At 40.4% G+C, this 15,847-nt stretch overlaps 1 protein-coding gene across 1 annotated transcript in view; it reads right to left on the minus strand.

Moving 5' to 3' along the window:
• ASXL2 (ASXL transcriptional regulator 2) overlaps positions 1 to 10,709 on the minus strand; it is a 69,202-nt gene extending 58,493 nt beyond the window's left edge. The window contains exon 1 of the mRNA XM_087959517.1: positions 10,438 to 10,709. Within this exon, the coding sequence (XP_087815643.1) occupies positions 10,438 to 10,494 (57 nt within the window). The 5' untranslated portion in view covers positions 10,495 to 10,709. The remainder of the gene's footprint in view (positions 1 to 10,437) is intronic.
• Between the last annotated feature and the right edge of the window lie 5,138 nt (positions 10,710 to 15,847).

The raw sequence follows: 15,847 nt of genomic DNA on the forward strand, positions 1-15,847 counted from the left end.
CTCCATCCATTTTCCTACGCCAATATTCTATACAAACACTTGTTCTAGCTTTTCACCCTTTACATATAATCAACAAATGTTCAAGCCATTTTCCCTGTCAAACATACTGTATTTTTCACTCCATAAGATGCACCTGGGCTTAGAGGAGGAAAACAAGAAAAAAAATATTCTGAACCAGAGCCTGAGAGGACCACAGATAGGTGTCCTCTTATGTGCCAGCTCTGCCTACTGACTCCTGGACTGTGGAAAAGAGACAGAAGAGGCAGGCAATGACAGAGACAGAAGAGGCGGAGTTCAGCACTGTAAAAGGACTCCGCTGCCACGGCCTGGTTACTATTTACCAAAGGACCGGCAATATTCGCTCTATAAGACGCACAGACATTTCCACCCATTTTTGGGGGGGTGGGGGGGAAGTGCATCTTATGGAGCGAAAAATACGATAATTATTTTGGTCTTTGATAGATTTTCAGATTTGTATTTCTTGCTGCAATAGACAAACAACCTAATATTTGCTGCAAATTGTTCAAATTCTCATGATGGCATCTTAAGTACTCAAGGACCAGAATATTGTGAACAATCATTTACAACCTTTTTATCTCTACCAACACCATTAAGATTCCATATATTTTAATCCACAAAATGATTAAACAAAATAATGGACATCACACATCTCTCTGTTCAGTCCTGAATCATTCATTAAGCATTCCATTTATTCTACTACAATACACATTAATCATACAGTAAGAGTGTATGAGAAGTTGGTTCCACAACTCCATATATCTGCAAAACATTCTATAATTCAAACAATTCAACACTTTTAATAAATCAATCATCATCCAATAAATTGTTTCTCATATTCACATAGTTCTCAATGACCTTTTGAACAGCAAAAATGTGATATGCACAGATAATATTGTAAACTGGTGGACAAAAGTGTTTATAATCTGACATAGGCAATATACTGCTGCCAGCTGTGTTATTATCATTCCCCCAACATGCAATCTCTCCTAAACTCAATGAGTGTTTCTCTAAGGCTGGACAGCTCCTTTGTGACTTCAGGAAAAGGCACAGCTCTTTTAGAAGTTGATGACCAGTAGAATTAGGGTGCCCACACGGGGTCTGAAGCATCCTTGCCTAGTTTGCACCCAAATATTACACATACTTTATCATATCTATTTTTCATTCATTTCATTCATTAGTTTGATCACTTTACTTTCTAAGTCACAATTTTCTATATAACCATTATTATTGATTATACAGATTACCAGATGAACACAAAATACTGATTTCCGTTGCTCATCTTGGCTTTGGTTAAAAAAAGAAAAAGATTTCATCTCACAATTTTAAGCAAGGCAGAGAAATTCTATATTTATCAGTCTTAATTAACCTGTACCACATTTAGCATTTTGTTCTTACTTTAGTGAAAGTGCAAGTAACTTCTAGCACATTTGACTGTATGTCACAAGCTTGTCTTAGGCCCATTTTTACTCCAAGATATTCACACTATTTTACACAAGCTAAGGTTACTACTCTTGACTCTACCTTACCAACCATTATATTGTTGCCATGTTTGCACTATACTGACATACTCTCTGGACGCATTGAGCAAATTAAAAGACTTTCACAGCTTCAATAATAGTGTATTTCACAGCTTCAGTAATAGTGTATTTCCTGCGTACAGTAGTCTGATGCTACAAATTCTAGGAAGGAAGCAACTGCTGTACGTGAAGTCTGAAAATACAGAAGGACAACACTGAGATTCAATGGTTTAGCATATTAAATCATTTGAATCTCCTACAACAAAGATGTGAAACAAAGCAATTGAAGATCATCTTTGAAGATGGCAACACATCAATGCTTGCTTGGGCTGCAAACCTAAGCCTGGGCCTTGTTAGTGTTTGAATGGAAGACCTCCAGGGAATACTAGGCCTGCATGGTAGACTGGGAAATTGGGAGGAGGGGAGGTGGGGAGAACTTCCTGGAAAAATGCAGCGACAAACCGCTGAGGGAAATTATACATTAGAATTCTAGACTGTAGTTACATAAAAATTAACAATGACTTACCTCAGGTTCACAAGATGAGCCTAGTAAGGTTTCTAATAATTTATTAAAAGTATGGTGGTGGTGTTCTACTAAAAACCATTAGCTCTTCTGAAAATAAATTCGTACATATGACTAAATATATAAAAGATATCAACCAAAAGATTTGGGGTTTGTTTTCTACTGCCATTGATTTCCAGAATGACTCAGGTGCACAGCCAGTTCTCCTGATCTATTAACAGTTCTGTAACAAAACCTCCTGGGAAAAAATGTTTCTCAATTCCAAGAACTAATTTGCACTGAGAAGCCTCCTGGCTACTACTCCAAGAGAAAAACATTTTACACATTTCCTGGATCTGGCATTTTTTAAAATGTAACTATAATTTCTTGTGTATGCTTTACTTAGATAAAACTAGTGACTATTTGTATATTTCACAGTCAAAGTAACAAAAAGCTAATTGCCAATGGAACAGTTGGGAGTCAAAGGAGCTCTGAGACAGGAATAAATAAATCAACTATCATCCTGGTTAATTCTAAAAGATCAGTATACCAAATCACTTCCTTATGTAAATTAAGATGGTGGCTATCACTGGAAACAAATAAGAAAATGCCTAAGGTATTACCTGTTCTTACAGGATCCTGTCCAGAGATTAAAGATAACTAGAATGATCTTTCTCCAATGTTCAGTTCTTACCTGTTTAAGGTTCAATTAGCTCCAATTGTCTCAGCTTTCATGTGTAATATGACATTTTCAAGGCTTTTTAAGGCTTTAGTTACTTGTTCTCCTATATGTCTTCTTAATTCTGCTAATGTTTCTAAATTGATTTTAATTTAACTTGCATTTTATTTTTTGTTTTAATATTTTTCTTAGTTGCCTTGAGAACTTTTAGTATATACACAAGAGAAAATAACAACAAAGGACTTTAAGTGGCAGTCCTACCCAAAATGCAACATAACTTGGGCACCTGGTGCATATTATCCAGTCTACTATCATGAATTTATTAATGTGTAATTAAAACAATTGGATTTTCAAACCTGTGGCCTTTAGTAGTCTGTTTAATCCTGTGTAATATCTTCTGTGGCATGCCGCAGGGTCCAGTACGCTCTCCAATCCTGTTTAACATCTACATGAAGCTGTTAGGTAAGATCATCCATCTCCACAAGTTGAGGTATCATCAATATGCAGATGATACTGTACTTTATATCTCCACCCCAGGTGCCCAAGCGGTGCTGTTGCTCCCGCTCATGGTCTCTGGAGCTGTGGGGGTCTGGATGGGAGACAACAGGCTTTGGCTGAACGCTGGCAAGCCTGAGTGGCTTTTGATGCATGGAGCTTTAGCAGAACTAAAGACTTCGACATCTTTAGTTCTGGATGGGTGGCACTACCCCAGACAGATTGTGGGTTCTCTTGGAGTTCCGACTCCTGTTCAAAGAGCAGATAGCAGTCACAGCTAAGAGAGCCTTTGCACAACTTCTGGTTGTGCACTAGTTGTGGCCTTTCCTGGATCAGGAGTCCCTGTGCTCAGTCATTCATGCCCTGGTCATCTAATGCTTGGACTAATGCAATGTGCTCTACATGGGGCTACCCTTGAAAAGCGTTTGGAAGCTTCAATTGGTGCAGAGTACAGCGGCACTGAGTAGTGTCCAGGAACTCTAGAATGGCCAATGTTACACTGCTGTGCCGCAAGCTGCATTGGCTGCCAGTTTGCTTCCAGGTGCAATTCAAGGTATTGGTTATTACCTATAAAGCCCTGCATGGCATGGGTCCAGGTTACTTGAGGAACTGATTCACCCCTATGGGATAGACCCACTCCACCCAGGCCTGCAGAGGAGGCACACTGTTGATCCCGTCAGTCAAGGAATTCTGGATGGTGAGGTCCAGGAAAAGAATCTTCTTTGCCCTGGCCCTGGCCCTTTGGAACATCTTCCCCCTGATGTGAGATTGGCTCCCACCCTTCACAAGAGCCTGTAGACCTGGCTCTGCCAACTGGCTTGGGGCCCTAGTGGGAGAGTAACACATTGGAAATGGTTGATCAACTAATAACAGTTCCCACTCCCCATTTTAAATTCTGTTCCTTTCCTCCCCATCTTTTAGTTATAATCTGTATTTTCATTGTGATTTTATACATTTCTGTGTGCGAGATGGGCGGCAAACAAATCAAATCAAATCATAATAAGGATTTCCTCAATGTTTATATTCCTTTCCTTCCACCCACCACCACCACTATCTCAGTGGATGAAACAAAAGAAACTATAACAACTAAGTTAGTGTAAGGACAACTTAAAGCCAATGTCGATGTGCAATGTGCATTCCAAGAATGCACCCATTGAAAGCAGAACTCTGAAGCAGGCTGAGGCCATCTTTATGGCTTCAGGGTTGCCAACCAGTTTGAGATGTTTAGTGTGCCTTCTCTCAAATAGGAAATAATATTGGAGTCACAATGGTGGCCTAGAGATGAAGCTCTCACCTCGCAATCAGGAGGCTGTGAGTTCGATCTTAGGTAAAAGCTAGTATTTGGAATAGATTCTCCTGCTCGAGCAGAGGGTTGGACTAGATCACCTTCAAGGTCCCTTCCAACTCTGTTATTCTATAAATTCTATAAATGAAGCTCTAACTGGCAGCAATGTAGCTGCAGTTCAGGACAAAAGAAGGTAAAAACTCAATTAATTTCTCCACAATCAGTTGAATTAGCTCCTGAAGCACTGAAGGGACTAAAGGAAATATCACAAAACTTCTAAATACAATGCTTGAAAACTCATGGGAAATTAGTGAACAGCAAATTTTTTTTTTATCTTTAAAGTCAGAGAAGGGAGGTCCAGAAAAATTATAAACTTGTCAGTTTGATATCTATACTGGACAAGGTACTTGAGCAGATTATAAAGCAACATATGCATAAACGCTTAGAAAAGAATACAAAAAGAAAAGATACAATGGATTAACCAAGTTAACCTTATCTTATTTTTTGACAGTACCACAGGTTTAATAGATCACGAACGCTGTAGACAGTGTACCTTGAACTCAGCAAAGCATTCGATAAAGTCTCTTAATAGCCACATTAAAAAAATGCTAAAACATGGCCTCTACTGTATATTGCAAATAGATTCATAATTGGCTAAATGACCACACCCAGAGAATATTCATAATGGCTTTCAAACAGAGTGAAGAATAATATGGAGTAGAATGCCATAGCATTTTGTCTATTCCTTGTATTATTCAACATTTGTATTAGTGAGGTGATAAAAAATGACAAACTTGAAAAGAATTTGATATTTGATATAAGATGAACATGAATCAACAATGTAATCAGCTGTGAATATAGAAACTATATCTTGAATTGCATTCACAGGAGGCTAAAGTCCAGATTACAGGAAGTGTAGAACACTTGCTCTGACCAAACTACATTGGGAATACTGGATTCTGGGTTCAAAAAGAACAGTGACAAATTGAAGTGAGTTCAAAGGGGGATACCAAGATGTGAGCGGTCTGGAATCAAGCTTTATGAAGAAACATATATCTATTTTGCTCACAGGAGACAACAGTGGAAAGATAGGATAGCAGTCTTCAAATATTTAAAGGGTTATCAAAGATGTGCATATTTTTTACCACCTCAGAGAACAGGACCAGAAGCAGTGGAGTAAAACTACACTGAGAAAGCTTCAAGGTTAGGGTTGGTCAGGAGGAATTTCCTGACTGTACAAGCTGTCAGTCATTGAACTGGATTGCTACATAAAGTGGTGAATGGCCATTTGTTGGAAGTCTGCAAACACAAGCAGGATAGTCATATATGCCAGAGAAGTTGTAGAGGATACAGCACTGAAAAGAGGGTGGATTGCAAAGGTAGCACACTATCAGATATAAAAGATTGCTAAACATGCCTATGGACAGGAATCTTCTCAACTAATGATTAGCATAAATCAGGGATCTTGAAACTTGACAGCTTTAAGACTTGTGGACTTCAAGCCCCAGAATTCCTCCTCCAGTCATGTTAGCTCAGGAATTCTGGGAGTTGAAGTCCACAAGCCTTAAACTTGTCAAGTTTGAAGACCCTAGACATAGATTGGTAACAGTTAACAGAATTCAAGGAAGGTTGGACACTTGCGGCTATGTAGGGATTTTAGACTGATTGCTCTTTTAACTCCATCCCCACATTCTGTTGCTCCTGCTCCTATACACACCCTTTTTTAAATCTTATATCAAAAATCAGTTCAAATCATCTAAAAAACATCATCACATGGGTATGCACAAAATAAACAAATGCTTTGTTCCAAACTCAGAACAAAACCACCCTATTCAGAATGTTCCATTAGAACATTTCATATTTCATGTATCAAATGTTTAGAAAGAATGAAACTCAAAATATTTTGTTCTGCCAAGGGAACAATGGAAAATTGAGATAAGGTACTTACCCCATAGTTTTTGTAAGGGCTAGCAAATTAGACAGTCTTACAGCCCATGCTACTGCTTACTATCCAACCTATATAAAATTGCCAAAGGTAATGATTAAAAAAAAAAATTCCACAGCACACAAAGGAAGCAATACGTAAGTTCACTTTTTGTGGCTTTTGCTATGTTAAAGCTGGTCACAGAATTGAACCTAGCAAATAACAGCAATGGATTCGTTTGAACAGATATGTAAGAGCCCCCAAAATTCATTTCTTTGCATAGTTGTAGAGAATCATAGAGACAACCTTGTAGATAGAATGCATCGGTTAGAGCAAAGAGGAGCTAAACCCAGGAAAGGAAGAAAATATTAAGAATTTAAATTGGCTCTGTCTTAACTATCTTTGGCAAAGGAGGGAGGGAAAGGAAAACGCTGTCAGGTTTTTATGATTCTATTTCTATAGCTTATATCAATAAAGTTGAGTTGTAGTATTTTATCTGGAATTTGTTTTCCAGATAAAATAAATGACAAGTGTTCTGCACATATTTTAGGGATACAGAACTGGGTGATATAATTACATAGAACAGAGAGGTCAAACACAGGGCCTGTAGGCCCAGAGTTGTCCCATGGGGCCGTCCCAGAGATGGCAAGGGACCAGCCCCTGCCCCACCCCAACCACGGCCCCCAGTCAGCCGTGATGACCAGGGCATGCCCACCCCGGCACCGCAAGGGCAAACAAAATCCTGATATGGCCCGCAATGGGATCGAGTTTCATACCCCTGATATAGAACTAGACAATCTGTTTTCGTTATTGTCATAAGAGATATTTCCTTACTTGATTCCTCAATGCCTTCTACAATGGCAGAGCTTCTAATATACTTGAAAAGTTTTTTAAAAACTCAGGGAAATATTGAGAGATTTATCTGCCTTGAAACTTACCCACGCTGAACTGTCTAGCACAGGGGTGTTAAAGTGGATTTCTTCGAGGGGCGGATCAGCATTGTAGTTCTCCACTGCAGACCAGTGGCAGGGGTGGGGGGGTTGAGACAGATGCCTCCTGCAGCACCCTGCTGGCCAAAACAGGGCACAGGGGTCCACATGCAGCCCCCTTGCCCCTCGTTTTCGCCCTCCATGGCCTCTGCCAGCACTCTGCCGGCTGAAAACAGGCCACATGGCCCATTTTTAACCCCTTATTTCAGCCCATTTTCAGATGGCAGAGTGCTGCAGTAGGCCATGGAGGGTGAAAACGAGGCACGGGGGCCCCTGAACACAGCCTGTTTTAGCTGCCAGAGGCACCGCAGGCCAATCCCTTGATATTTCCATGCTGGCCCCGCGAGCCGGATTTCAGTACATCAAGGGCCAGATGAGTTTAACATCCCTGGTCTAGCAGAATCAAGCATCAAGCACTGACCACAGGAAATATTTTGAAACATTTTGTATTATGCCACAAATTGCTTTATAAAATTTGTTAAATTACAATTCCATTGGAGTCATGGGATCCAGGATTTATATGTATTTTTTAGCCTCAAATTTTAGCCCATTTGAGATTTCTTGGTTCAAAAGATGTTGCCCTACAATACAATATTTCACCCAATTTAAGAGTATAGAGATGTTATCTTAAACTTCTAGTCTCCAACTATGGAAACATTGAAATTAATTACAGATTTTCTATGCCATTTATATAGATTCATACAGTACACCTTATCAGATTTTAACAATATGAGGATTTTATTTCAAAGCTGTTTTGAGTTCCTGTAACTCTATTGAATTCTACTGTATAGCATAGTGCAATATTAATGCAATATCATGAGTTTTCAATTCAATGTATAGAATGTGAAGGTTGTCTGTGTTTATTTTCATAATCATAATGTACACTGAAGATGGTATTTAATTTTGTTGTACGAGGTGCAATGACAATAAAGTAAACTAAAATGAGCAAAATGTAGAACATCAATCTAAGAAGCAAATAAAAATAGCCATTGTTTCTTATAAAAATAGACTTGCAAAGTATTTTTACTGAAGTCTAATCTTGTAGGATATTAAAAATATTTTCATTTAGGAACATGCTTCACCACTCCTAAAAATCACTGATATGTTTTTACAGAAAAACAGGATGATATATGTTCAACCACTGTATGTGTTTATAACAAAATGGCATTATACAGACAGCATATAAACCTAACTAACTTCTGAATACTTTGTATGAACAAGCCTAAATTCAACTGTGATTTAAAAGAAGCATTAATATTTAGAATTGGGGGGGAGATCTGCTTGAAGTTTCCATGTTACAAAAACACTGTATTTTATTTTTGATATCAAAGATTAAAGCTCCTCTATATCCTCATGTGTGTGTGTGTGTGTAAAATTTAGATTTTTCAGCAGAAACAAAGAACTAGGACTTTTATGACAATTTGCACAAATCTTAAATATGTAACTATTATTTTTTTTAGCTTTGCTTGTGCCTCAGAGCTGCTTTTTGCGAGATGGGTGGCTATATAAATTGGTTGAATGAATAAACAACTTATATGCACAGATTGACATTGGAGGAAGTTAATGTTTCCCTATCTTTTCATTACTGATGTAGGCATGGATATTGTTTATTGATAATACAAAGCTGCTAAATATATTGTTTCATTATTAACTGAATAACAGAACAAGTGATGAATCCAAATAGCTTGCAAACAAGTGCAAAAAGCTTTCTTGGTCAAAATTACTCCACCTAGATTAGCCCTATCTACACTGACAGTAGTTATTCAAGACTAGAACTCTTTGTTAAAATAGCCAATGGAAGACAGAACCTGGGATTTTCCCTACCCAATGCAAATCTTCTGCCAATGAGCTACAGTTCTTTACTGCATATGTAACCTCTCTGATTAAGAGTTGTTTACTAAAATGAAGTTTATGTGACATTTCATGTTATCAACAAGACTGGAAACACAAAAGTGTATTTTACCCAGAATTAATTACAAATCGCTGCCAATTACTTGATGAGATGGATGGCATATAGATTTAATAAATAAATTAAATAAAATGAGATTTTTACATGCCAAAAGGATTAAAACGAAGTTTGCATCAATTGCAGAAATAAGAGATATAAAATGACTATTTTTAAAACCAGGAATCAAATTGATTCACAGTAATTTCAGATGGGGAACAAAATCTTTACTTGCTTGATTCATTATGAAATAACTAGAAGGCATGTCATCTGGATTTTTAACATTCTTATATAGTCACAAAACATCACTTTAACTATAGTGCAAATTTATAATGACACATATAAAAATATTCAGATGTAGTCTTAATGTCATGGAAGTAATGGGCTGCCCTGCCAGATCATTCTGATAATGTGATTGATCACCATGATACAGTAGAAAATTGGGGGGGGGGAGGGAGGGGTGTTGAAAAACTTTGGTATTAATGTCTCTCCAGCAACTACTTCAACCAAGCTAGCCTTTGGTTTATTGGAAAACAATGAGAAATATGGGTGTATCTTGACACAAGATCAGCCATTTGAACATATGCTAAGAGATCTTTTCTAGTCTTGAAAGCAAATGTGCCTTTTCTACCACAAAGATTGGTCTTCATCCAGTGAGCCACAGTTACCCTTTTCTCCAGAGGAAGATGGAATATTTATCAAGCAACAGCTGTTTTCCCATCCCAACTGTCAGATCACGGAAATAGAGGCGGGGTTTTAATCATTTACAGTTCAAAAACTCGTTTTAGTACAAGGATTTGAGGGCGGCGCGAGGAGAGGAGGGGGGGGAGGAAACAGTTCCTTGTATCTTATTGCGGTCTTCTCAACCATCCAGAACGGCTGGACTACAACTCCCATCACCTGCACCTGACACGGAGGCTAAGGACGGTGGGAACTGAAAACCCAACAGCTTCAGAGGCCACTGCCTGGAGGAGAGACCGCCTAACAGTGACGAAGGAGCTCAAAGAGAGAGAAAAGTCAACTTGGTGCCACCCGTACCGTCCGTCCCCCCCCCCCCGCGCCCAGCCCAACCCCGCGTACCGTCCTGGCGGCCTCTGCCCAGGTCCTGCCCTTCTTCTTGCGGCCCTTTTCCCTCATGGCAGCTGGGTACTGGCAAGAGCCGAACAACCGATGGAATAAATGAATGAATGAAGGCACGAGGGGAGGGGGCGTGTCCGAGGCCGGTGCGGGGTCTCTGCCGTGGGAGGAGGGGAGAGAAGGAAGGTTTGGCTTCTGCTGCTACTTAAATCCTGAGTCTTGCAACGCCCGCAGCTACCCCAGCCGCCATGTTGGGAAGCCTACAGTAATCACGTGACAGTGCCTCCACCTCTTTCTCCCCCCGCGTAATCCCGCCCACTGCCAAGTGCAGGAAACGGGGCGGAGGTGGAGCCAAAGGGAATTCGTGACAGGCGGCTCCTCCCTGCAATGGGGAAAGAAAGGCGTTGCGGAAGAGATGCGCATGCGTCGTTCTAGGTGACGGGAAAAACGCCATAGTCGTGGCCTTCCACCCAGTGTCGTAGGTTTGGATTGCCTGGGGCTGTTTTCTAATATTACGCATGCGCACCGTCCTTTCACCATCTGGGGAGGCCTCATTACACACGGACGCTCAGTGGGAGACTGAGTGCGGAGTCTCTGGGTGTTATGTGTGAGCTCTCTACTCCGGTCTCTTCAGTGCCCGGCCTTTCTCCTGTTGGTGGCAGAAATGAGGCTCTTCGATATTGGCTACGCTCCGGTTGCTATGCTGTCCGTATCGACTCAGTATCAACTCAGCCATTTCTCGCGGAGTTATGTCCGCATAAGACACTCAGGGCATCACTGAGCCGTGGAATAAGGAATGAAATAGAAAAGAATAGAAATAGGAAGAGAAGAGAAGAGAAGAGAAGAGAATATTGGCCAAGTGTGATTGGACACACAAGGAATTTGTCTTGATGCAAATACTCTCAGTATACATAACAGAAAAGGTACATTCGTCAAGAATCAAGGTACAACACTTAATGATAGTCACAGGGTACAATAAGCAATCAAATCACACTAGGAAATGAATAGAATATTGTGGATAGAATAAAATAATAGAATAGAGAAATTGTTATTGAGAGTAGAATAGAACAGAACAGAATAGAATTAAACCTCAGAGGTCTTCTAGTCCAACCCTCTGCTCAGGCAGGAAAACTATGATTGTCCAGTCTCTTCTTAATAACATCCAGTCTTGGAGCATTCACAACTTCTGGAGGAAAGTTGTTCCACTGATTAATTTGTTCTAACTATTAGGAAATTTCTCCTTAGTTTTAGGTTGCTTCTCTCCTTGATTAGTTTCCATTCATTGCTTCTTGTCCTGCCTTCTGGTACTTTGGAGAATAGCTTGACTCCCTCTTCTTGGTGGCAGCCCCTGAAATATTGGAATCATGTCACCCCAGTCCTTCTTTTCATTAGACTAGACATATCCAGGTCCAGCAACTGTTCTTTATATGTTTTAGCCTCCAGTCCCCTAATCATCTTTCTTGCTCTTCTCTGCACTCTTTCTAGAGTCTCAACATCTCTTTTATATAGTGGTGACCAAAACTGGATGCAGTTTTTCAAGTGTAGCCTTACCAAGGCATTATAAAGTGGTATTAACACTTCATGTGATCTTAATTCTATCCCTTTGCTAATGCAGCTTAGATCTGTGTTGGCTTTTTTGGCAGTTGCAGAGCATGGCTGGCTCATAAAAGCCAGTTGAGTGACTTTGGCCCCTTCAATGTCAGCCCAGTCCACCTCACAGAGTTGTGGGGAAAATTGCTGCCAAAACTGCTGGATCTGGTCCTGGTAGTAATGTTAATGTTTCTGAAGCTTTTGGTATATAAGACATCAACATTTTAAGCCAACTTATTTGAAAAATTCAGGTGGCGAGGAGGAGTTTTCTTTAAATCCTGCCTTAAGACAGAACTTTCAACTCAGAGTTTCCTGGTGCTTTAACCATTAGATCAAAATGGTTGCCATTTCAGAATTATCATGGCTCAGTTCAAGTTATATGTGCCATTCATTAAGGTAAGTTTGGGTTTCGCATCCATAATGATAATCCATGCTTTGGGAGCCAAATGTGGCCCTTTTGTTATGGATATATCACCAGCTGGAAGGGTGAGATGGTTGGTTTCAACCCTCCTTGCAGAGGCACAAGGCAAGATTTAGGGTCAACTGATGGTGTATTCTGGTTCTAGTGGAATCCCAGGATATGCTAGAAGGGAAGTTACTGAACGACATTTCAACTGAAATCTTAGTGGAGGACTGGAATAATCTGACTCTTGACTGGTGGGCTCTTAAACACTCCTTCTTTGTTCGCCAAGTGCATGAGTTATCTTGATTTATTGAGAAAACATTGGAGATTAAGCATGCTAGGTGAACCGGGATGGGGTGGGGACTTTCTACTTTTCTTGACAGATAGAATATCAGGATGAACTGCCCATGCAGAGCAAGGACTAGAAGGGAAGGGGATTCCCACCACAGAGCACATGAGCTAATTGGAGCAGAAACATTGCTGACAATGGAATGAAGCATGGCAGACAGACTGCTTAGCACAGTAAGAGAATGCTATTTTAATGTGGAGCAAGAAAAGAAGGGTGGAGAGTAACCTTGCAGGGGTTGGATGCAAGTTGAGAATAATGTCGTACATCGTTTCGTGTTATTGCATAGGTTTGTTTTATGCACCTTAAACGAGTGCCAGAGTGCTTATTTGTCTTTCTACCATTGTTCTTCCTTTATATCCAGCCTTCTCTTAGTTGATACTTAAATAGCTTTAATATGTAAAATGTTCCTTTTCTTGCTAAGGTGACCTACATATTGGAGATAACAGTTCTTGAATGAAACCGATTTTCAGCATTGTTTCTCTTATTCTTCTTTTATTTTTCTTATATGTACCCATTTCATGTATTCACAACTATGTATACACTTATACTTATTATCTTGTAAACAATTGGCAAATCAAATAAATAAAATAAAATTTCTTTCACTCTGGCTTCAGGCTAAGTCATGGCACCAAAGTGATATGAGTTGCCTAGTGGACAATCTCCTAAGGAATCATGACAGGAATACCGTGTTCCTGTTTGTGCTACCAAATGTAGCACACGCAACTTTTTATACTATCAACCAAGTTAGAGCTGAGGGCATGACTTTGTCATAGTTCTGATCCTGTGTGAGGATAGGTTTTAGGAGATAGGAGAGGAAAATATTACTGTACTTGCAACTATATTTCACAAAGCCAGAAAAATGGCATAATTCAGTAAGATTGTTTTGTGAATACAGCCAACATGTCACACTCAATTTTTTTTATTTTGCAGATTTATGTTTATGCATTTTTATTATGCATTTGTTCATTTTTTTAGCTTTAGGTATATTCTAACTCATTATCTATTTCCAAGTGCCTGCCTGGTAGTAACAGGAGCATGGAAGCAGAATCCCACAAAAGTAGCAAAACCAACCAACGCTGTAGGTTGAGTGAGAACTTTCATTTGGGTTTAAGACATGATAAAGGAGGAATTCCATTTTTCTGTTTCGAACCAGTTCATTCAATAGCTATATATACTGCTCAAAAAAATAAAGGGAACACAAAAATAAGACATCCTAGATCTGAATGAATGAAATATTCTTTTTAATGTTCATTACATAGTTGAATGTGCTGACAACAAAATCACACAAAAATTATCAATGGAAATCAAATTTAGCAACCCATGGTCTGGATTTGGAGTTACATTCAAAATTAAAGTGGAAAAAAACACTACAGGCTGATCCAACTTTGATGTAATGTCCTTAAAACAAGTCAAAATGAGGCTCAGTAGTGTGTGTGGCCTCCACGTGCCTGTATGACCTCCCTACAATGCCTGGACATGCTCCTGATGAGGTGGCGGATGGTCTCCTGAGGGATCTCCTCCCACACCTGGACTAAAGCATCTCCCAACTCCTGGACAGTCTGTGGTGCAACATGGCGTTGGTGAATGGAGCGAGACATGATGTCCCAGATGTGCTCAATTGGATTCAGGTCTGGGGAATGGGTGGGCCAGTCCATAGCATCAATGCCTTCGTCTTGCAGGAACCGCTGACACACTCCAGCCACATGAGGTCCAGCATTGTCATGCATTAGGAGGAACCCAGGGCCAACCGCACCAGCATATGGTCTCACAAGGGGTCTGAGGATCTCATCTCGGTACCTAATGGCAGTCAGGCTACCTCTGGTGAGCACATGGAGGGCTGTGCGGCCCCCTAAAGAAATGCCACCCCACACCATTACTGACCCACTGCCAAACCGGTCATGCTGGAGGATGTTGCAGGCAGCAGAACGTTCTCCACGGCATCTCCAGACCCTGTCACATCTGTCACATGTGCTCAGTGTGAACCTGCTTTCATCTGTGAAGAGCACAGGGCGCCAGTGGCGAATTTGCCAATCTTGGTGTTCTCTGGCAAATGCCAAACGTCCTACACGGTGTTGGGCTGTAAGCACAACCCCCACCTGTGGATGTTGGGTGCTCATACTACCCTCATGGAGTCTGTTTCTGACCGTTTGAGCAGCCACATGCACATTTGTGGCCCGCTGGAGGTCATTTTGCAGGACTCTGGCAGTGTTGCTCCTGTCCCTCCTTGCACAAAGGCGGAGGTAGAGGTCCTGATGCTGGGTTGTTGCCCTCCTACGGTCTCCTCCACGTCTCCTGATGTACTGGCCTGTCTCCTGGTAGCGCCTCCATGCTCTGGACACTACGCTGACAGACACAGCAAACCTTCTTGCCACAGCTCGCATTGATGTGCCATCCTGGATGAGCTGCACTACCAGAGCCACTTGTGTGGGTTGTAGACTCCGTCTCATGCTACCACTAGAGTGAAAGCACCTCCAGGATTCAAAAGTGACCCAACCATCAGCCAGAAAGCATAGGAACTGAGAAGTGGTCTGTGGTCACCACCTGCAGAACCACTCCTTTATTGGGGATGTCTTGCTAACTGCCTATGCTTTCCACCTGTTGTCTATTCCATTTGCACAACAGCATGTGAAATTGATTGTCAATCAGTGTTGCTACCTAAGTGGACAGTTTGATTTCTTAGAAGTGTGGTTGACTTGGAGTTACATTGTGTTGTTTAAGTGTTCCCTTTATTTTTTTGAGCAGTGTATTTTTTCTTAGTTGATCTAACTCATTAATTCTATGCAGATTAAATATATTTTCACCAATTATACTTTTTAATCTGCCCAGCACCAGATTTGCAATACAGAAAGACCTTTAAATTTGTTTCTGGTAAATGATATTTTCTATTTAATTTGATATAATCTAGGTTGAGGGGAACCTAATAACTGTTGAACCTGGTCACTGAATGAATCAATTTTCTGAGTTTCTAGCCCAGTGCCTTAACCACTACACCAATTTTCTTGCACTATAAAGTGAGCTATTGAACCAAGCAGTTTGGTGTTCACAACACACTAAAGTAGAAAAGTTTAACC

The sequence above is a fragment of the Notechis scutatus genome, chromosome 1 (assembly GCF_049901735.1).
Source record: "Notechis scutatus isolate UNSWTSFEM ecotype Mainland chromosome 1, rNotScu1.2, whole genome shotgun sequence".
NCBI classification, from domain to species: Eukaryota; Metazoa; Chordata; class Lepidosauria; order Squamata; family Elapidae; genus Notechis; species Notechis scutatus.